The sequence below is a fragment of the Solanum verrucosum genome, unplaced genomic scaffold (genome assembly GCF_900185275.1).
Source record: "Solanum verrucosum unplaced genomic scaffold, falcon-dt-bn FXZP01000170.1, whole genome shotgun sequence".
Classification (NCBI taxonomy): domain Eukaryota; kingdom Viridiplantae; phylum Streptophyta; class Magnoliopsida; order Solanales; family Solanaceae; genus Solanum; species Solanum verrucosum.
Window position 1 is genome coordinate 862,137 of NW_026020395.1, and position 20,212 is coordinate 882,348.

Sequence of the window (20,212 nt, forward strand, 5' to 3'; positions counted from 1 at the left end):
AATAAAATTTCAAAATTAATACAACCTTAAAACACTTATCATACAATTCGTCAAAATTTCAAATAACTTTTTTTTCAGATTACTGGACACGCTTTCATACAAATTTCATACTTTCTTAATGTACATTTCATACAACAATAATCATACATTACAAATATCTATATCTTATCGTACCAAATAATTCATTTCTAACTCACTAATTACTTTAGAAATGACAACATCTAATATAACACACTAAAATATATAATTTAATACCAACTTAAAACACTTGTTATACAATTCGTCAAAAATCCAAATAACTTTTTTTACATCTTACGAAACACATTTTCTTACAAATTTCTTTCCAATAATTCTATTAATTAAATTCATTCATAAATATACAATTACTTTATACTTTAAGAAAAAAAATACACAAAACAATCACAAAAACAGAAAATCACTAATATTATACATTTCACAACAGTTAATACGTATTATGAACAAAACGTATTGTTTATACAAAAAAATATATCACATTCAATATAGTGACGATGTACAAAAACAAAATCACAAAATATGATTTACAGTTTAATTTTTTTTTTCATTTCATTGAAATCCAAATACAAATAGTAAACAATTAAAAATACTAACCTGAAGGATTATATCTTCCGCCATGTTTAATTAATATTGATACGTAGTTTTCCATCACAAAAAAATAGGCTTTTTCAAACAAAAAAAAAACTTCAATTAGTCGCCAGTGACAAAATTTCTGGAAGAAAATTGAAGAGAGAGAAACGTGGAAGAAAAATGGATAAAATCAGATTTTTGAATTAATTTTAACAAATCATAGTGAATTATGGAAACTAAATATTCTTAATTAGTTTGAGATTCCTTAAATCATGCTAATTAATAATTATCTTAAATTAATTCAAATTTAATTGACACCCCTATTTCCGTTTTTTTTTTCATTTTTTCCTTATTAATTACTTATTATTAATTAATAATAAAAAATCATAAATAGATTAATCATTTATTAAATAAATGGAAATTGATTTTTAAATCAGATTTTTGAATTAATTTTAACAAATTAGCGGGAATTAAGGAAACTGAATATTCTTAATTAGTTTGGATCCCTTATTTCATGCTAATCATTAATTATCTACAATAAATTCAAATTAAATTACAGCCCACAATTTCAGTTTTTTACTTTATTATTTCTAATTCCGTTGTTTTAAAAAAAAATTAGTTTATCTTTTTATTTATTTTTAAAGTTTTTTCCAATTAATAAAAACATTTTTTTTAAAACTTGTTATAACCTGAAATTTTTAATTTTATAGCTTGAAAGTCTAAATCTACTGTTATTGCTTGAAAATAGTACTATAATATATGTCATATATGAAATTTACACAAAATTGTACATTATAGCAGACTATTAATTCAAAATAAATGTTATAGCTACAGTTTCATTTAATTCCAATTCGCAACAAACTTCTTTCCATTCGCCTCTCTCCCTCTTTCTGGAATCTCACTCGCCACTCTCCTCTTTTTCAGTCATCTCTCCCTCGCCTCTCTCACTATATACAAGCATAAATGTATGTATTTGTATAAAGCGAGAGAAATTGTATATCCAAATACATATCTCTCCATCCTATACACTTATAATTACACAAATATAAATCTTCCTCTGTCCAGTTCTCTTTTGCCTTTCTCTCTCTCGCTTTATACAAACACAAATTATACAAAACACGATGTATAATTTGTGTTTATATAAAGCAAGAGAGAGATTTGATATACAAATACAAATGTTTTAACTCGATTCAATTGTATACGAATTCAAATTTCATGCAGATATACAAACACAATCATTGATACATATACATAGTAGTTACATATATATAATTATCTAACCGATATACATATACAATTCACCTCTCTCCACTCTCTACCCTCTCTCGCTCGCTTCTATCCCCTCTCTCTCCCAATTAATATCGCTCGCCACCCTAGCCTAACACAACGAATATATACATATACAAATGTTATTTTCATAGAGGCAGACGAACTAGCGCCCGATTTATACAAATCAGATGCTTCATAGCAAACATAATTTGGCTATGGAGCACAAATAGCAAAACTATAACTATAGAACGCTAATATGATTTCTTTCTTTGCTATTCCTAAAATTTACTCTTCATGTAATACCAATTTTGGTTGAGATCAAAATAATTTGGGATCATGCCGAAGCTAATAAACGTAAAGCTTGAACGCTGTTAAATTATACGACAAAGAAGGTATACTAAAAGAGATGTAGTGTTTTAATCAATTGCCTTATATATGAGAAATTAATAATATCCCTAAGAGAAAGTATGAGAAATAACCTACTGGATGTTATGTTAGAACAAAAAGATGTTCAATTTTTAGAAATACAAAAGATCTCCTCCAAGAAAAAATTAGTGAAATGTGGAAAAGACTTTTTCCACTAAAAATGATTCTAGCTAATTGTAAGAGAAGATCAGGGAAAATCATAACAATTTTAAATTGAGATTACAGAATAAAAAAGGATAATTAAATTAAATTAATGTTTTTTGTTAAAGGTGTCAAAATGACAAGTGAAAGAGAGTATGATCTCTTCCAATTGACTTAGTCTTGAAAAGAGATATGAGAATTGATTTGGGTTTTCTTTTCAGAGTATGTAGGCAAAATCAAATATTTTTTTCCCAAAAATTTGGGTCCCGCGTCATCATTTCGCCATCATCATACTCATTTCACTAATTAATCGGTTTTAATACCAGTTATTGTACTCAAAAAAATAAAAAATCTGCTTAATATGATGTGATATTGTCTGTTTTGAATCGACCCCTTGATATTTGGTCATGTGGCAGTATGAGAACAAAAATGTTGATATTCCAGCCCATCTTCTATGTATAAAAATAGAGTTTGATCAATGATTGGATTTTATGACATGTTGTGCCTAAGTTTACCTGAGACAAGATCAATGCTACTTCAGCTTTGTCTGTAAATAACTAACACATCATTTACATTAATTCACACAGCTCATGCAATCTTCATTACAAAATCATGTCTGTACTTATATAAATAAAAATCTTGCTATTGATGAAATATTAAATTTTAAAATACCTGCAAAAACCATTAGCTGCTTAAGGGTAAAATTTGTCCATGAAAACATTATTTGTGTAAGTTTTGACAGTTTAATGATCCGTTTATTTATCAGCTCAATCTATTTAGATTCGTTTGACTCAATTCATTTAAAAGTAATGCTAATATATCTTCTTCTTTTTTTTGGTAAAAATGTGGCAATAGAGATTCGAACTCGGATGCTAATATATCTATGTAACCTAAATTGATCAATAAATTTTTTTGTCAACAATAATTTTTAAAAAATATGCTCCCCTAACCGGTGAAAAATTGAGTGTACATGTTAATGTTGGTTATGATTCATTACATATCCTATTTTAACTCAATTCATTTCAACACAGTAATCATTGAGCGTCTGAATGATCAATTCATTTACTAACTTAGTTTATTTTCACCTGTCTAAATTAGCCTACTTGACCATTTAATACCCCTAGTTGCTTCTGATGACAACTACTAATAATTTCACATTTGATTACCAGTCTCATATATGACAATTAAATCAAAATATTTCATTTAGTATTTATTATTTCAGAAAATTACTGTTTTTGTTGAAATAATTGAAATCAAGAAGAAGATCAGTAACTATTTGAAATAATGATTATTAATTGAGTGACATATGAGAAATCAATCGGACACTAACACATAGTCTAAAACAATTCAGTACCTTAAATGTACTTATTGAAACAACAACAATCTTTCATTTGAGAAATTTAATTTGCACCATGTGAATGTCATTTTCACTTCAAAATTATTGCATCTACAACTTGTAAGTTGTAACAATTATGCTTTATTTCTACCCCATAGACAACACATAACACAAAAGAGACTAGTCCTTTTCTTCTTCAATAAATTGAACATCATAGATAAGAGGCTCTTCTTATATAACTATAACAACTACTACATAAACTTTATTCACTTGGAATTTGATGATTTTGCTCTAATTTTTTTTATTTTTTATTATTATTTTTTTACCGTGGTTTCCGGGCGTCGCTTTGCGAACCCGACTAGCTGTACACACTTTAGGGACATTTTTCAAAATTAATTAATCTATTGCCAATCATGGGTTGTCTGTTAGTTGACAATTCAATGAATCTATAATTTGGTGGGGCAACAGACAAACAGAAGCTCAAAGCCAGCTGTATTTGATAGAACAAAATTAATTTGACACAATCTCTATAGTCTCTTTTAAGTCATTTCTCTTTTTTTAAAGAGTCCAAATATACCACCAATTAGGGTTGTGGTTGTATGAATACATAGAATCCAGTTGTGAAGTCAGAATTTGAAGTTTATACATATTAAACGATTTTCAAAAGATAAATATAGTGTTTGGACCAATGTTAGTTGGTTCGGCCAAATGTGTACCGTGGTCTCTAGCTTCGCCCCTAATAGGATGCCTCCACCATTATGATGTTTCAGGTTCGAGTTCTAGATATAAAAAAAAATCTTGTTAGAAAATGTTTTTTACTCAAATAGACTTTACGCGACACAAATTTAAATTAATCGAAGCTCCAATATAAATATCTGACACTAGGCGACGGAAAATAACAAAAGAGTCTAAATATGAGCATCTTTTGTAGTTGTGGTTGTTATTATGGTCGTTGGTTCTTTGTATTCTCCCTTTTCCCTTTTACTCATTGTCTGCGCAATAATAATATAATTAAATTAGTGAGGGAACTAACCAATCATTAGGAGTTTATAAGGGATGATTAAATAAATTCAAAGTTGAAAATTTTAAGTTCTTGCATGTGGCAATGTGGGGGAAGCATAAAGGGATCAGAAGAAAACTATCTGATTTTTTTAGAAATATATTAATAGAGTTTGACAGTAATGATATTGTTTAGTATTTGGTGTTTAATAATATGAGTATTCTACATGTGATTAGTCTTCTCATAATTGTAAATTGATACATTGCATCAGTACAAAAGAGAGACCAAAACTGTTTTTTCCTAATATATTTTTTAAAAACTCTTGAAGTCATGGTAAAATTATTTTTATGTGATCTATAAGTCACGTGTTTGAGTTGTGAAAGCAGTAACTAATGTCTATATATATTAGAGTAGACTGTCTATATCACATCTCTTAAAATGTGACCCTTCCCTAAATTTTGTTAATGCAAGATGTTTTGTATATCAGACCCCATTTTCCCCTTTATTACTCTTGTTCAAAATTCTAAGGTTTCAAAATAAAAGTTGAGCCATGCACAAATATATTCCATCAAGGATTAAAATTAACATTAGCAAATCAGAGAGTATTTTGATTTTTTTTTTTTAAAAAAAAAGTGCAAAAGATTATTGATATTATTTAATAACAAATAAGTAATATAAAGCTAATGAAAATAATTGTAATTAAAATGACTTTCTTAAAAATGAATTTATTTTTAATCACATCTAACAAACTGCAAGAAAATAGGCTGATTTATGCAAAGTCGTCATTTATAATTTTTTCATGTTTTAAAAGTTGTACAACTATAGCTCTTGGGACCAACAAAGTACAAAATGTCGTCTTACGTTTACCAAATTTTAGATCACGATCTAAATTATCGTCATAATTTTTTCAATTTACTCAAAAAAGATTCAGAGACGATATCTAAACTATTCATAAATTACAAATAATAATAATAATAATAATAATAATAATTTACTAAACAGTTGTCCCTATAGGCCCATTTACGAATCGCAAGGGCCCAATGATTAAATCTTGATATTTAGTGGCTGGCCCAATGATCTGGAGCCCATAGGGAGGGACATACAACGTCACATGCCTTTCATCTATATTCCTATAGCCAACATTGTGTCATGTTGAGGTTATAATGCAAGGGCATACAAGTAGGCACATGGATTTGCAACAAATAAAATGTTATTTTGGGTGGGGGTGAGGGTGGGGTTGTAAGGGGTAGGGGTGGGGAAGATGGAGATATATTCAAACTTGGGAGTGATTATATACACACATAGATATTTTAAAATAGTGACGAAGACAAAAATTTCATTATGATGTAATGTTTTTATGAAAGAAGATTCACACTTAATGTGGCTCTATCAGTGATCTTTAAGGGTTCGTTTGGTACGAGGGATAAGAGATAACTAATCTCTGGATTGATTCTAGGATGAGTTTATTCCATATTTGGTTGAGACGAAATCGCAGAATAAATTATCCCGAGATTTAGTGTTATTTTTATGAATCCCATATTGAAAATGAAATGACAATTTTGAGATTACGATTTCCAAAATAACTTATTCCCTAGTCAAATGAATCGTAATAGTTTGGATACATACTTGGAACCTATTATATACCCTAAGATTTAACCTTTGATAAGTTCCTTTCTTATCTTATTCACGTGTAAACTCTCGAATTGACATCACACCTAAATGTAGCAAATATGAGAAACTATTGAATATTGAGTTATTTAATAGCTCACATTGAGAACATTGGGGGTTCGGCTGAACTCAATAACTTTGATTTAGATTATATATTCTTTTTGTTTCATATTATTTAGGTCATATTGACTTGACACGTTCCTTAAAAATACTTTTATTAGGGGTGTATTACTAAATTTAGCTCATATTAACTTGAAATTCTAAATTTAACCATTAATTACTTTATATAGTTATTTAATACTAAAAATAGAACGAAAAATAATAATAATAATATATATATATATATATATATATATATATATATTAAAACTCTCTTGATTTTCTAAATTGGACAAGTAAAAAAGAAATATCTATTTTTGATATAAGAGTCAAATAATATGAAACAAAAAGAGTATATTAATAAACCTACTAAATTACTTTACTTTACTCTTATTTAGAAATGAGACTTGGGTTGGAGGAACACGGCAGCAGATAGTAGTACCAAATGTTACATGAGATGTACTATCTACAATTTAACTTTTTTAAGCTTTTGCCTTCTCACACAGACACGTGTATTGCACTTAAATTACAATGTTTTGTTTCTTTTTGGACATTTGCCTACCTTTTCAATTTTTGTTTCCAAGTCTCTTTCTTCGGTCTCTTTCCTACTCTCACTTACATCTTCTCTCTTCTTTGTTTATTAATCCTCTCTGCAAATTACAAACTAATAATAATTGTAGGATGAGAAATAAGGGGCCACAGTTTGGACACTTTTGACTCAAATCACATTCTAATACAGTAATTTAGACTTCAGAGGGAAACATACTGGGAATAAAAAGAGAGGGAAACGTCAATTTTTTTATTTTTTTGCCAATTTTTTAAAAAAAAAAAACTAGGACTGGCAAATTCAGGTCTCTATCACGTGCCAATGGCAGGTTGGTACATTACTCTACTTATTTAAAAATAGTTTAATAATTTTGATGAATTATTAAGCATTAACTCGATAGGTAAGGGGCCATTATTATTGATGAATAATGAGTGAAAGCCTATTTTATTTAGTTTATTTTGTACTATTTATATTATTATTATTATTATTCTATTGATTTTTATTACAGAGATTGAAGCTGATAGTAGTATAGTGTAGGCCCCAGTGTTCACTACGTGGCAGACAGCATCGTATTAACTTTCCAACTGGGTCCCATTATATTGGGGCCCATCACGTGGGTCCATTAACCTGGCCACTTTCTATATCTGAGACTCTTCTCTAATTAAAAATAATTTAAGTTTAAGTAGTGATTTTTTTTTGTTAATTTATTTAATTAAGGGGTTCTTAATTATATTCTGAATGGGTTAGTGGCACAAAGTCGGCTGCGTAATGACACTGGCGTTGGGTCCGGTAACTTTCGGCAATAATTTCTTAATCATATGAGGCTTATGAGTAGAATAAATTATTTTGAGATTAGTTACTTTTTTATTCTTCGTATCAAAGAGCTTCAAGAGTTTTCCCTTAGAGTTTATGTTATGTGCGCATCCCGTAAATGATTTATGACATTAAAATTCATTTTATATTATTTGTCGTGATTATTTTTACAAATATTAATTAGAAGTTTCTTAAAACTATTTTACCCTTCAATCTTATTTGAACATTATAACATTACCCATATATAATTAAGGCATTTACACTCTTTAAGAACAATATATAGCCATTAGGGTCAGTGGCAGAGTTAAGATTTTCAATAAGGGGATTCAAAATTTGTAGAAAATAGACACATGAAGTAGTCGAAGGGGATTCAACATCTACTATATATACATAAGAAATTATTTCAACCATGTATAAATAATATAATTTTTCGCCGAATGGGGTTTGGATGAACCCCCTTAGTACAAGTGGCTCTGCCCCTAATTAGGGTAAAATGAAAAAATAAAATTTTAACTTTTAAAACAATAAATATTTTGAGATAATTATTTTTAGAAATTACGTTAGATAATTTGAGACCGGGGGGGGGGTGGGGGGGGGGGGCTAATATACATTGATTTTAAATACTGATTTCGGATTCAACTTACTTTCTGAGCCGTCCATTTTTACTTGTCAATTATTTTAAAAATATACAGTCAATTTTTACTTGTTTAGTTCAAAAAATCAGGCGATTATTTACCACTTTATAAATCTATTATTAAGTACTACTAGTTAGTTAAATGAGTGAAATGGTCTATAATAATTAAAGTGATATAGTAAAATTACTATTCTATTTATTACTTATTGATAGAATGTATCAAGTTAAACATGATAAAGTAAAAGTGAATAGAGAATAGTATATTTCTGTTTTCATTTGGCTCAATAAAACTCGTAGGAACCTTTACATTGAAAACAAAATTATTGGTATAATTAATTGTCAATTATAGAAACTTTAATTAAATTTTTATCAACTGTTCACTGAATGATGGGAAACAGGAATAACTCCTAATTATGGCACCGTTTTATAAGGGATATTGTTTAGAGTCTATGATATAAGGAAAAGATTTCCAAGATTTATTTGGGGAAAATATGAAAATAATTAAGTAATAAGTACTACTTACTTTTTAAATTATGAAAAGACGTCCTACAATTTTTATTTTTGATTTTTCTACCATGCAAATCTAGTCTAAGATAGTGTAACCACATACATATTTCACGTGTGATTAAGATAACCATATGCTTTTGGCCACTTGATTTAATTTGCACCAATAATTATTTTTTTTACACTATTTCAAAAGTACTCCATAATTGGAAAAGATGGATCAATAATTTCATTTTTATTGTACTGGTTTGTGATTAATGCTGAAAAATCAACTCTATTTTTTAGGCGTGATTATATATGTCTGCATGACTTAGAAGTGTTTCAAAATATTTGGAACTAAAACTTGTCCAAAAATGACTGATAGTTGATAGTAACTGCAACTAGCAACGTGAGTTGTTGAGAGATGATTGAATCCTTTTTTATTTTTAATTAAAAATCTCGTGTTTGAGTTCTTAGAAATAGAAATAAAATTAGAAATTCGCTACCCCTAGAATGATGGTAATGCACGAATCCAAATTTAATCACTTACATCTAATGTGGAGTCCGGAGAACATAATTGCTCTGTTTTCAATAGTTCATGAAACCATATATAGTTATTATATCTATTCTACTTAGCCAACGATAAGAATATTACAACAACAATAATAGAATATTCAGTGAAATCTCACTAAGTGGGGTTTGGAGAAAGTAGAGTGTACGCATATTTTATTACTATCTTATGGAGGTGAGTCTACCAGAGAGAAACAATAACAACAACAAAATATTGTTGTACCAAAATGCAATATTTTTAATAATTAATAATATTTTATGAAAACTATTATTAATAAATAATAAAGGTCAAAAATCGATTAATATAATTATAATTTTTAGCAATCTAGGAAAATTCTGAAAGTTATCTAGAATGGTAGACATAGAACTAGAAAAAAATAATTTATTGGACAATACAAATCCCAAGATCATCTGCTTTCAACTGCATCTAATTTAATATAGTCTGAATTCAGAGAACTCATTTACTACTATTCTTACATATGAACAAAGTATTATTCATTTATTATAAGTTGTGGGAAGGTAGTCTTCAAAATTTATCATTTATTGTTAAAAAAAGAAGAAAAAGTACAATAATTAGATCAGTGAGAAACGTAGACTATTGACTCACACACCATGCAAAAGCCAAAAAAAAAGAAATCTTTATTTTTCTTGCCCACTCTATACGCTAAACGCCGTTGCCGCACGGTAGTTTCATAAATGTATATTTTTCTAAAAAAAGAAGTTATTTGATTGTGAAACAAATGAGGGTTTCTACGTTTTCTACTATATGTAGCTCGATTCATTGTTTTTACTTAACTTAAGAGTTAAGAGACGATTTTCAAACAAGTTAATCGGATGTCATCAAATAATGCTAGTTCTCAATACCCCTACACATATCCGAACTTACCAACTAGAGTGTGAACATGAATGATCAATATCGAGTAAATCAAGAATTAAAACGAATTTAATTCATATATTATGATGAAGCGATTTATGTTGGATTTAATTAATTCATATACTAGCTCATAAGGTAAAAGTTGTTCGAACCCATATAAAAAATCATCACATCCTTAAATAGCCAATGAGGAAACTCAACATATATGGCCTTTCTTTTGCTTTATGTAGACGGTACTCATGTTAAGTAAATTTAAGTTATTTTTTTGACGTTTGAGATTTATTTTTTATAACAAGATGTATATTCATACATTTTTTCAATCTCCTCGTTTAGTAATCTCAAATAATGATAATGTTGAACTTAGTTGATCTAAAGATGCTTTAAAAATATAATCTATACGCTTTTCTTCAAACATTTTATATTCTTAAGAGTTTTTACTGTGTAATTTTGATCGCAGTCTGAATAACGACTAGTTAAACTTCAACCTTATAATATACTGTTATTGCAGAGATCCCAATGTCAATTAGGCGGCTTCCATTACCTTTCTAAACTCCTTTTCACTAACATGGTAAGAAGCATCCTTCCAATTTATTCTCTCTTAATTAAATTATCTCCTTAGTACCTTATAAGTCAACTTTTCTAGAAAACCTAACTTTGTTACCACTTTCTTTCTTTCCTTTGTCTCTATCTCTCTTAGCTTCTTGTTGGGTCAACCAACCACGTTATTAACATTAATTATATGTCCCCCTAACTCTCCCTCTCTCTTCATTTGATTCTCCTTTTTTCTTTTCTTTTTGTTGTGTACCGTGTTTGATATTTATATTAAAGCTCAATTAAAAAAATACTTATCAATACTCCACTTCAAGTCATTTGATTCTCCTTTATAAAATGTAGTGGCATTCCCCCTCATAAACTCACCAACATTTTTCCAAAAGCTAAACAAACAAAAAGCACAAGTTTTCTCTCTGAACACAAAAATGGAAGAATTAGATGCCCTTTATCCACCAGATTCTGATCTTGATCTCAGTTTTACGAGCTGTGCTTCCATTACCACTACAACAACTGATCGTACACTCAGTGCGAGAAGCAGTTTGGCTCGTAGTAGTCTTACACTGAGCTTCAACGATCGTCTTTCATGTACGTCATCTACAAACAATCCATCTGCAGAAATCCCCAATTTTCACCGCCGTGCACACCGCCAGCATGACCCGAATTGGTCCGCTATTAAGGCGGTGACCACCCTTTCCTCCGACGGTGCTCTTCATCTCCGCCACCTTAAACTCCACCGCCTTGTTGGGTCTGGAAATCTCGGCCGAGTTTTCCTCTGCCGTCTCAGGGATTATGACCATGCTAATTTTGCCCTTAAAGTTATCGATCGGGATTCGCTTACGGCGAAGAAGCTTTCTCATGTTCAAACAGAAGCGGAGATTCTCTCCTCTTTAGATCACCCTTTTCTACCTACGCTTTACGCACATTTAGAAGTTTCACATTATACTTGCTTGTTAATCGATTTCTGCCCTAATGGTGATCTCCATTCCTTGCTCCGAAAGCAACCTCGTAATCGGCTACCGGTTGAATCAGTCAGATTCTACGCAGCTGAGGTACTCATAGCTCTCGAGTATTTACATTCTCTCGGAATAGTTTACCGTGATTTGAAACCTGAAAACATACTTATTCGTGAAGATGGTCACATTATGCTTTCCGATTTCGATTTATGTTTCAAATCCGAAGTTTCCCCAAAATTAGATTTCACTACCCGTATTCGAGAAGGATCTAGAAGAAGAAACAGTTGTTACGGTGACCGGCAACGGGAAGAAACAGTGACCGAGTTCGTCTCAGAGCCAACATCTGCATTTTCCAGATCATGCGTTGGGACTCATGAATACTTAGCGCCGGAGCTCATCAGCGGCGCCGGCCACGGCAATGGTGTAGACTGGTGGGCGTTTGGGGTGTTACTATACGAGTTGTTGTACGGTACGACGCCGTTTAAAGGAAACAGTAAAGAGTCCACCCTGCGCAATATAGCATCAAGCAAAGGAGTGAAGTTTTACGTAGATGAAACTCAAGGAAATGAAGCTGAATTGAGAGATTTAATAGAGAAATTGTTAGTTAAGGATCCAAGGAGGAGGCTAGGATGCACCAGGGGTGCAACAGATATTAAACGTCACCCATTCTTCGCCGGAATAAAATGGCCGTTGATCAGAACTTACCGGCCACCGGAAGTTCGGGGATTAACGATAAAAAGGACGAAGAGTAAGGCGCACGTGAGTCACGTGACTGGATTATCATCACCAAGAATAAGAAGGCGTTGTTTATGGAAAAAATTGGGTTATCTAATGAGGATTAAGGGATCTAAGTACAATTTAAACTCTAATCATAATTATTATTGTCATACTAATCACAAGGTTAGAAAATGTGCTTAAATCCATTTCAACCTTTTGTAAAACCATTTATATTGTCTTTTTTCCCCTTAATTTTTTTTTTTTGGTATAAGTTTGTAAAGGAGGTAGAGAACATCAATTTTGGGGGGGGGAGATGTTCAAATTTTTTCCTTCTTTGGTTTGTTTCCTTTTTTAAGGAAATTTCATACATATTTGTAAATGAAAAAGAAAGTTATGGAAGAAAAAGTATTTCATTAATTATGTATCAATTTTTTTTTACATGCTTTCTCATTCAATCCAACCCTATAATCTCTCTATAAGCATCTTTCCCAAAATAAGGATAAAAATTTATTTGTATTGGGCACTAACATCAAGCTAATAGATGCATGATGCATAGAATAGCATTTCATTATAGTTCGAAAGCAAAATCTAGAGAAGGTAAAATGTATGTAAATTTTATTACTATCGTGAGAAAATATAAAAGTTATTTCTGAAAAGCTATCTGCTCGAGTAAAACACATCTTTTCACTTCATTAAACACATCTTTTATATATATATATATAAAATAATAAATTTACATGATTTTGACAAAAATATTTTTGATTAATTATGATTGTCTCCTTTCCTTTTATTCCCCTTAACCACAATACATTAGTAGTTCTTTTTCTCTTTTTTTTTTTTTTTTAAAAAAAAACTCCTAATTGCTTTCCATGTTGTCATTTGTTGTTGCTGGACCAAAAATGTTCTTGTTTGGCATTGAAAAGAAAAAAAGGCTACTTTATATGATGTTCCTCACATATGCTAATGATGAGTTTGTAATATGATATTTTAATAATTAAATGAATGATTTTGTCCCATTTCTTAAAATTGTAAACTCCTGTTAGAAGTGAATATGCTCATCATAATAATGTCTTGATATTATTGATCAATCTTTATGTTGTTGGAACTTTACTTTTGCTGGAAAACATTATTATGACACATTGACATTGAACAGATTCTTAGTCTATATTTATATCATGTATAAAAAAATGTACAATTTACCTAATATTAAATGACAAAAGAAAGATCGAGACATTATATCGATTATTTTTTTCTTTATACTTTATTTGAATGTGTTTTTTGTTATGCTATTAGCTATTCTATTGATTCTTCTCCAAGCAGAAATAGCCAGACATTCATTCATATTTTATTTTGTAGTCTTCTAGTTATCATGAAGTTTTTATGATAAAAGGCTATAGATCATCGATAGTGACATTAACGAGTAACAAAAAGAAAATGAGTGATAATTCACTGTTAAACGTGGGACATCAAACTAAACATGAACATATGATGGCATGTGGGAGCAATATGGTATGGTACCACAATTCATGCAAATTGCATATGGGTTTCCAAGGTTTTGACTTATAATTAGTCAGCAATATTTATTATTATTGTTAATTATTCGTATTAATTAATATAATAAGAAACCTAACTTTGGTGGATGGTAACTGGGAGAAGGGACCAAATTAATACTAGTACAATAATATAGTATTTAGTTGTAAAATAATTTAAGAATGGATAGAAACCTAATTATTCCAGAAGGTTTCAAATAAATTATAAAGCCTACTTGCATATTAAATAAAAGTTGCCAGTACAGCTCAACATCGACCGACCACAAGAATTTTTGCAAAAAATTAAGTTACAAGTTGCAAGACTAATAACAATGGTCCCTTTACTAGAAAGTAACATTTATCATTAATGTTACTTAACTATATCTTTATAATAATAATTATTTTTTTATTAAAAGATAGACGAAAGTTAGGTATGTATTCTTTCTTTACCAGGAAAAATACCTTGTTATCATCTATATTGATGAAAAATAAAGCGTGTAGAGTCCAACTAACAAGTTAAGGATTGAATTCTTTTAAGTATAGCCTTAAGCAATAAATGGATTCAAGTAATTTCTTATGCCATTATATCAATAATACATTCTTTATAAAATTACCTTTTTAAAATAGTATTACACAAATATTAATTTATTTTGCCTTTTGTATTGAATGGTGTTAATTTTGATACGAAATTTCTCACTTCCGTTTGAGATATAAAATTAGAAATTTTATTTTCACATAAAAGATATTTTTTTCTTATAACAATTAGCTGATAAGATCATCTAAATGTCAAATGTTATTATAGATATATAAGAACCATTTACTATAATAGCTAACAATAGTCCGGACAAACACGCAATTATAAAGAGGTCTGACCGTATATACAAATCCAAGCACAAAATATGTTCTTTATGGAAACCAAGAATGCCAACTATGACTATATATTATAAGATTATTTCAGAAATAACCAAATGATTAGTAACTGAATACCAATTAGGCAGTTAATGTGGAGACAGATCATAGAAGTAGATATAATTTAGAAGATAAATAGATAAGAAATGCCAACTAATAATTATTAGAGGGGAAGTATGGTATCAAAGGTAGTTGTGTGTACATGAATAATAAGATCCTTCTAACTCTATTAGAAATTTGGCAGAGCTTGAGATGAGCCACAACTTCAATTTTCTGTTTTTTGGTCTATGGTTGCTTAATTAGAACCTGCAAGAAACATAAAGTGGATGCATTTTAGTTTTTTATGGATGATAATCTGAATATATGTTGCTCGGACTCTCCAAAAAAATATCCTTGGATGAATGTAGGATCCTCCAAAAGTAGTGTCTGATGATATTTTTGGAGAGTCCGTGCAACATTCTGAATCGAAATTATCAGACATGTATAGCATGAATACACAAATGCTACTAAAAAAATGTAGAAACTGGTTGCTGTTAGTAAACAGACATGTATGTGATTTAGCTGATTTTTCTTTGTGAACCTCCATTCAGTATTGAATAATTCCTTTTATTATTAACTAAACTTAGAATTATGGACATGAAAAATGAGAATTCCTTTCTTTTGGGGCTGCTATAAACACAGGTATTGATTCGATATGTGTTTAAATGATATACAATCAAACATCTCTATAACAGTTTTACTTGTTCCAATATTTGGCTCCTATAGCGAAATGTTGTTATAGAGAACATGTAATGTAACATAACATGAAAATTGGTTCCATAGAAAACCCGTTTGTTATAGTGAAATGTTGTTATAGAGGATGACTGTTATAGAGATGTTTGACTGTAGTGAAAAAATTGAAAGATAAAGAGGAAGTTGTTTTTATGCACCTTTATTAGCATCAGCTTCACTCAGAGGAGTTTCGGAGGATGGTGATGGTGGTGAAGTGCACACAAATTCCCGGGCTTCAATCAGCATGGCGATGACTTCTCGCATTGTAGGCCTATTGGCAGGGGATGTATTGGTGCAGAACATAGCAATCTTGAGAACTAGAGACATCTCCTCTCTTGTTCTTGCAACACTAACATCCAGTCTTTTGTCAAAAAGCTCAGTTAGTGCCACTCCTTCATGAATTGATCTCCTTACCCAAGTCACCAAATCGCCTCCCTGATCAAGGGGTTGAACTGGAGACCTACCAGTAATCAATTCCAACAAAACAACGCCATAACTATAGACGTCGCATTTCTCTGTCACTTTCATTGTGTATGCATATTCTGAAAAAAAGAAAAAACTAGAACTTAGTTAGCTTCTGTATGTAAGTAATGCTAATAAAGAGTATCGTTTTAAGTGCCTAAACACCGGTCTTACCAGGGGCAATGTAGCCGTATGAACCAGCAACCGCGGACATGGATTTTGAGTAAGGGAAGTCAATTAGCTTTGCCAAGCCAAAGTCTCCTACATGTGCCTCAAGCATTTCGTCCAACAAAATGTTGTTCGATTTTATATCCCTGTGAATGATATGTGGCTTACAGTCATGGTGCAAATAGCATAGTCCCTCCGCAGCTCCTAAGGCAATTTTGTACCTGCTATTCCAATTTAGTAAACTAGTTGTCTTATTCCCATGAAGTACTTCCCCGAGGCTTCCGTTTCCCATGTACTCATACAAGAGAAGATTGCAATCTTGATGGTAGCAGAAACCATATAGCTTGACAATATTTCTATGATTTATCTTACCAAGTGTAGATAATTCAGCTTGGAAGCTGCTGTCAACACTCGCGGTTTCTCCTTGTGGCTTCAACTTTTTAACTGCAACAAACTCACCATCAGCCATATGAGCTCTGTAGACAGTACCACAAGCTCCCCTTCCTATGATCGCGCTGTCTGAGAAATTTCCAGTAGCATCGACAAGGTCCTGATACGTGAACCCTTTTCGTGGAAAGTAATGATCATTCAAGTCATCCGGCTTTACTTGATTTTCCACGGACACAAAAGCTGCTTTGTGGCCTCTAATGATCCTACATATAACTAAAATCAATACCAAAGAGATCATCCCAACAGTCGCAGAAACAGCAGTAATTATTTTTTGCCTAGAAGAACCGTGTTTCAACCAGTTTGACTTTGGAGCAATCCAAGGGGCCGGAGGAGGATCACAGTGGATGGAATCGGACGTGCATAACCCAACAGATAACCCAACATTTCCAGCAAAGTTGCTCGAGTCCATCCTCTTAAAGGCAGGCGTGTTTGGTACTGATCCCACAAGGTTATTGTTAGAAAGATTGCATACTATCAGACTCATCAACTGCCCTATTGAAGTTGGAATCTCACCAATAAGCTGGTTGTCATTTAAGTACAATGTTTCAAGCATCTGCAAGTTCCCGAGGGCGCTAGGAATCGATCCATTGAGAGCATTGTGACTCAGATTCAGAGAAATCTGAAGAGTTCCAAGGTAGCCAAGCTCAATAGGAATACTACCAGAGAAGAAATTGCCTCCCATTTCCAAATCCGTTAGTCTTGCTAGTCCACCTAAGCCACCAGGTATCTGTCCATTAAACTTATTATCAGATAGCTTAAGCAGTTCCAAGTTGACTAGCCTGCCAAGTTCATCCGGGAGATTTCCAGCGAACGAGTTCTTGCTAAGATCAAGCCTTTGGAGACTTAAACAATTCCCTAATTCATGAGGAATATCACCCGAGAGCCGGTTGGAGGAAACATTAAAAGCAACAAGCTTCACAAGTTTTCCAATATCAGGAGGAATTTGCCCAAAAAAGTTGTTATTTGACAAGAGCAACCTCTCTAATCTTCTAAGGTTGCCCACCTCTGGTGGTAGCAATCCAGAAAATCTATTGTGAAAAAGCTCAAGAGCTGAAAGGTTCTCCAGCTTGCTAAGATCAAAAGAAAAACTCCCAGTGAGCAGGTTATCTCCTAGCATTAGCTGCTCGAGGGACTTGCAAGTCTTTAGGCCATAAGGGATATTGCCAGACAACTTGTTAGACCCGAGGCTCAGGAATGTTAACTTCTGAAACTGACAAAGATTTGAAGGTATTCTTCCTTCAAGATTATTCTTGGACAGGTCCACTACAGTGAGGTTGCTTTTGAGGCCAATAAATCGAGGAATAGGACCTTCAAGGTGATTGTCAAAAAGTTGTAAATTCTCCAAGAATGCAAGATGCTGAAACACTGATGGAATTCTACCTGTCAAATTGTTTATTGACAAATCAAAATTCTTAAGCAGCCTCAACTCTCCAAGCTCCTTTGGAATCTTCCCATGTAATCTGTTCTCGAAAAGGTGAAGCAACCGCAGATTAGAAAGTTGCCCCAAACTTTTCGGAATGCTTCCTCTCAACTGATTTTCGGATAAATCAATCTCAACTGCACTCAAACAATTCCCCATTTGCCATGGAATTGTTCCATTCAACTGATTAGTGTAAATGTACAACCTTCTCAAATTAGTTAACTTCCCAATCTCTTTAGGAATTTGTCCACTGAATGAATTCTCATGCAACGCGAGTAATTCCAACTTACTGAAGTTCCCAACCTCAGGAGGAATTGCACCAGAGAATGAGTTATCCCAAAGAATTAAGTTGATGAGGTTCTTAAGCCTTTGTAGCTCTACTGGAAAAGACCCTTCTAGCCTATTTTCCGCTACACCAAGCACTTGTAAACTATCACATTCACTAACTTCAGCAGGAATAGGGCCAGACAGATAGTTTCGCCCGGCCCTGATGATCCTAAGTTTTTTCAATTTACCTATTGAAACAGGTATTCTTCCAGTAAGATTGTTACTATAAACAACAAGCTCCTCAAGAAGTGACAAGTTTCCGATATCCTGAGGGATTTCACCAGAAATGTAATTCTCACATAAGTAAAGCTGTCTAAGTGAGGTAATATTGCATAATTGGACAGGAAACTCCCCATGGAACCTATTGGTACAAAGGTTCAATTTCTCCAAACTATGACACGACGCGAAATCATAAGGAATTTGACCAGAAATGAAATTTGATGACACATTCAATACTGTCAAGTAAGGAAGTTCACAAATTCTTGAAGAAAAACTACCAGACAAGTTACGATTATCGATATTGAGAGAAATCACCTGATCATTTTTGCTACACTTAACACCATCCCATTTGCAAGGATTCAAGTTTGAAGAATTCCAACTTTCAAGATTGTTATCAGGATCATTAAGGGATTCTTTGAACTCCAAAAGAATAAGTCCCTCTTCATTTAAAGATTCAGCAAAACCAGTAAGGAAAAGAAGAATCAACAGCACAAAAAGCAAATGCTGTTGGATTGCAGAGTTACTATAACTTGCCATTTCCAAGGATAAAAGAGCATGAATGACATGCTGTTTAGTTTACACTAAAGTCATGTCAATATTTTTTTTATGGATGAAAATTAGGAAACTTATGAGTATGGCAATGCCTAAAAGTTGTAACAGAGCTAATGGCAGACCAAGAAACAGATACCATTAAGCAAGTTTTGAGATTCCAGGGCCCATAACTCTCAGTATACAACTCAACCCAATTTCAAGAAGCAAAGGAAAAAATGAAATCTTGAATTGTTTTTAACCTTATTGACCACAAAAACATGCCACTCAAGACATGCAAATCACCAAAGGTTTTACAAAATCAAGAAATGGGGTTTAGCTATAATATGAAATCTTGGATAGTATGCTACTCAAGACATGCAAAAGACAAGATACTACAAATCAAGAAATGGGGTTTAGCTATAATATGAAATCTTGAAAAATAATGCCACTCAGGACATGCAAAAGACTAAAAATCAAGAAATGGGGTTTAACTAAAAATTAAATAAGAGGATAAAAAAGGGATGTGAAAACAGAGAAAAAAATTGGCTAAAAAAGTTGATTGATTGATAAGGCAAGAAAATGGAAAAGGACCACAAAGGGAGAGAGTCAACTAGAACTTTACAGAATGGAAGGAGTACTAGAACATGTGAGTGTGATATGTGAATGAATACAACTATATGGTGATGATAAAATTGTTAACCACTTGTTGTTTTTTGCTTCTTCTTCCTCTTAATTTCC

General features: G+C 31.8%; 2 protein-coding genes across 3 annotated transcripts; one reads left to right on the plus strand and one right to left on the minus strand.

Annotated features, from left to right (window-relative positions):
• The first annotated feature begins 11,438 nt into the window (after positions 1–11,438).
• LOC125839309 (serine/threonine-protein kinase WAG1) lies at positions 11,439–12,928 on the plus strand. Its single transcript, XM_049518298.1, has one exon. The coding sequence runs from the start codon at positions 11,444–11,446 to the stop codon at positions 12,887–12,889; it is 1,446 nt and encodes a 481-aa protein (XP_049374255.1). The 5' UTR covers positions 11,439–11,443; the 3' UTR covers positions 12,890–12,928.
• Positions 12,929–15,266: 2,338 nt separating this feature from the next.
• Positions 15,267–19,938, minus strand: LOC125839299 (leucine-rich repeat receptor-like serine/threonine-protein kinase At1g17230). Of its 2 annotated transcripts, XM_049518287.1 has the most exons (4): positions 17,274–19,938; positions 16,534–17,180; positions 16,056–16,439; positions 15,267–15,432 (listed from the first exon to the last, which is right to left on the minus strand). In XM_049518287.1, the coding sequence occupies exons 1-4, from the start codon at positions 19,478–19,480 to the stop codon at positions 15,422–15,424; spliced, it is 3,249 nt and encodes a 1,082-aa protein (XP_049374244.1). In that variant the 5' UTR covers positions 19,481–19,938; the 3' UTR covers positions 15,267–15,421. The 2 variants fall into 2 exon arrangements, with proteins under 2 accessions (XP_049374244.1, XP_049374243.1); XM_049518286.1 differs by having other exon boundaries at positions 16,534–19,938.
• Between the last annotated feature and the right edge of the window lie 274 nt (positions 19,939–20,212).

Coding starts and splice junctions, on each gene's coding strand:
- LOC125839309 (XM_049518298.1), top strand. CDS start 11,444: ATGGAAGAATTAGATGCCCTTTATCCACCAGATTCTGATCTTGATCTC.
- LOC125839299 (XM_049518286.1), bottom strand. CDS start 19,480: ATGGCAAGTTATAGTAACTCTGCAATCCAACAGCATTTGCTTTTTGTG. Junction 16,440..16,533: donor ATACGGCTACATTGCCCCTG/GTAAGACCGGTG, acceptor TCTTTTTTTCAG/AATATGCATACACAATGAAA.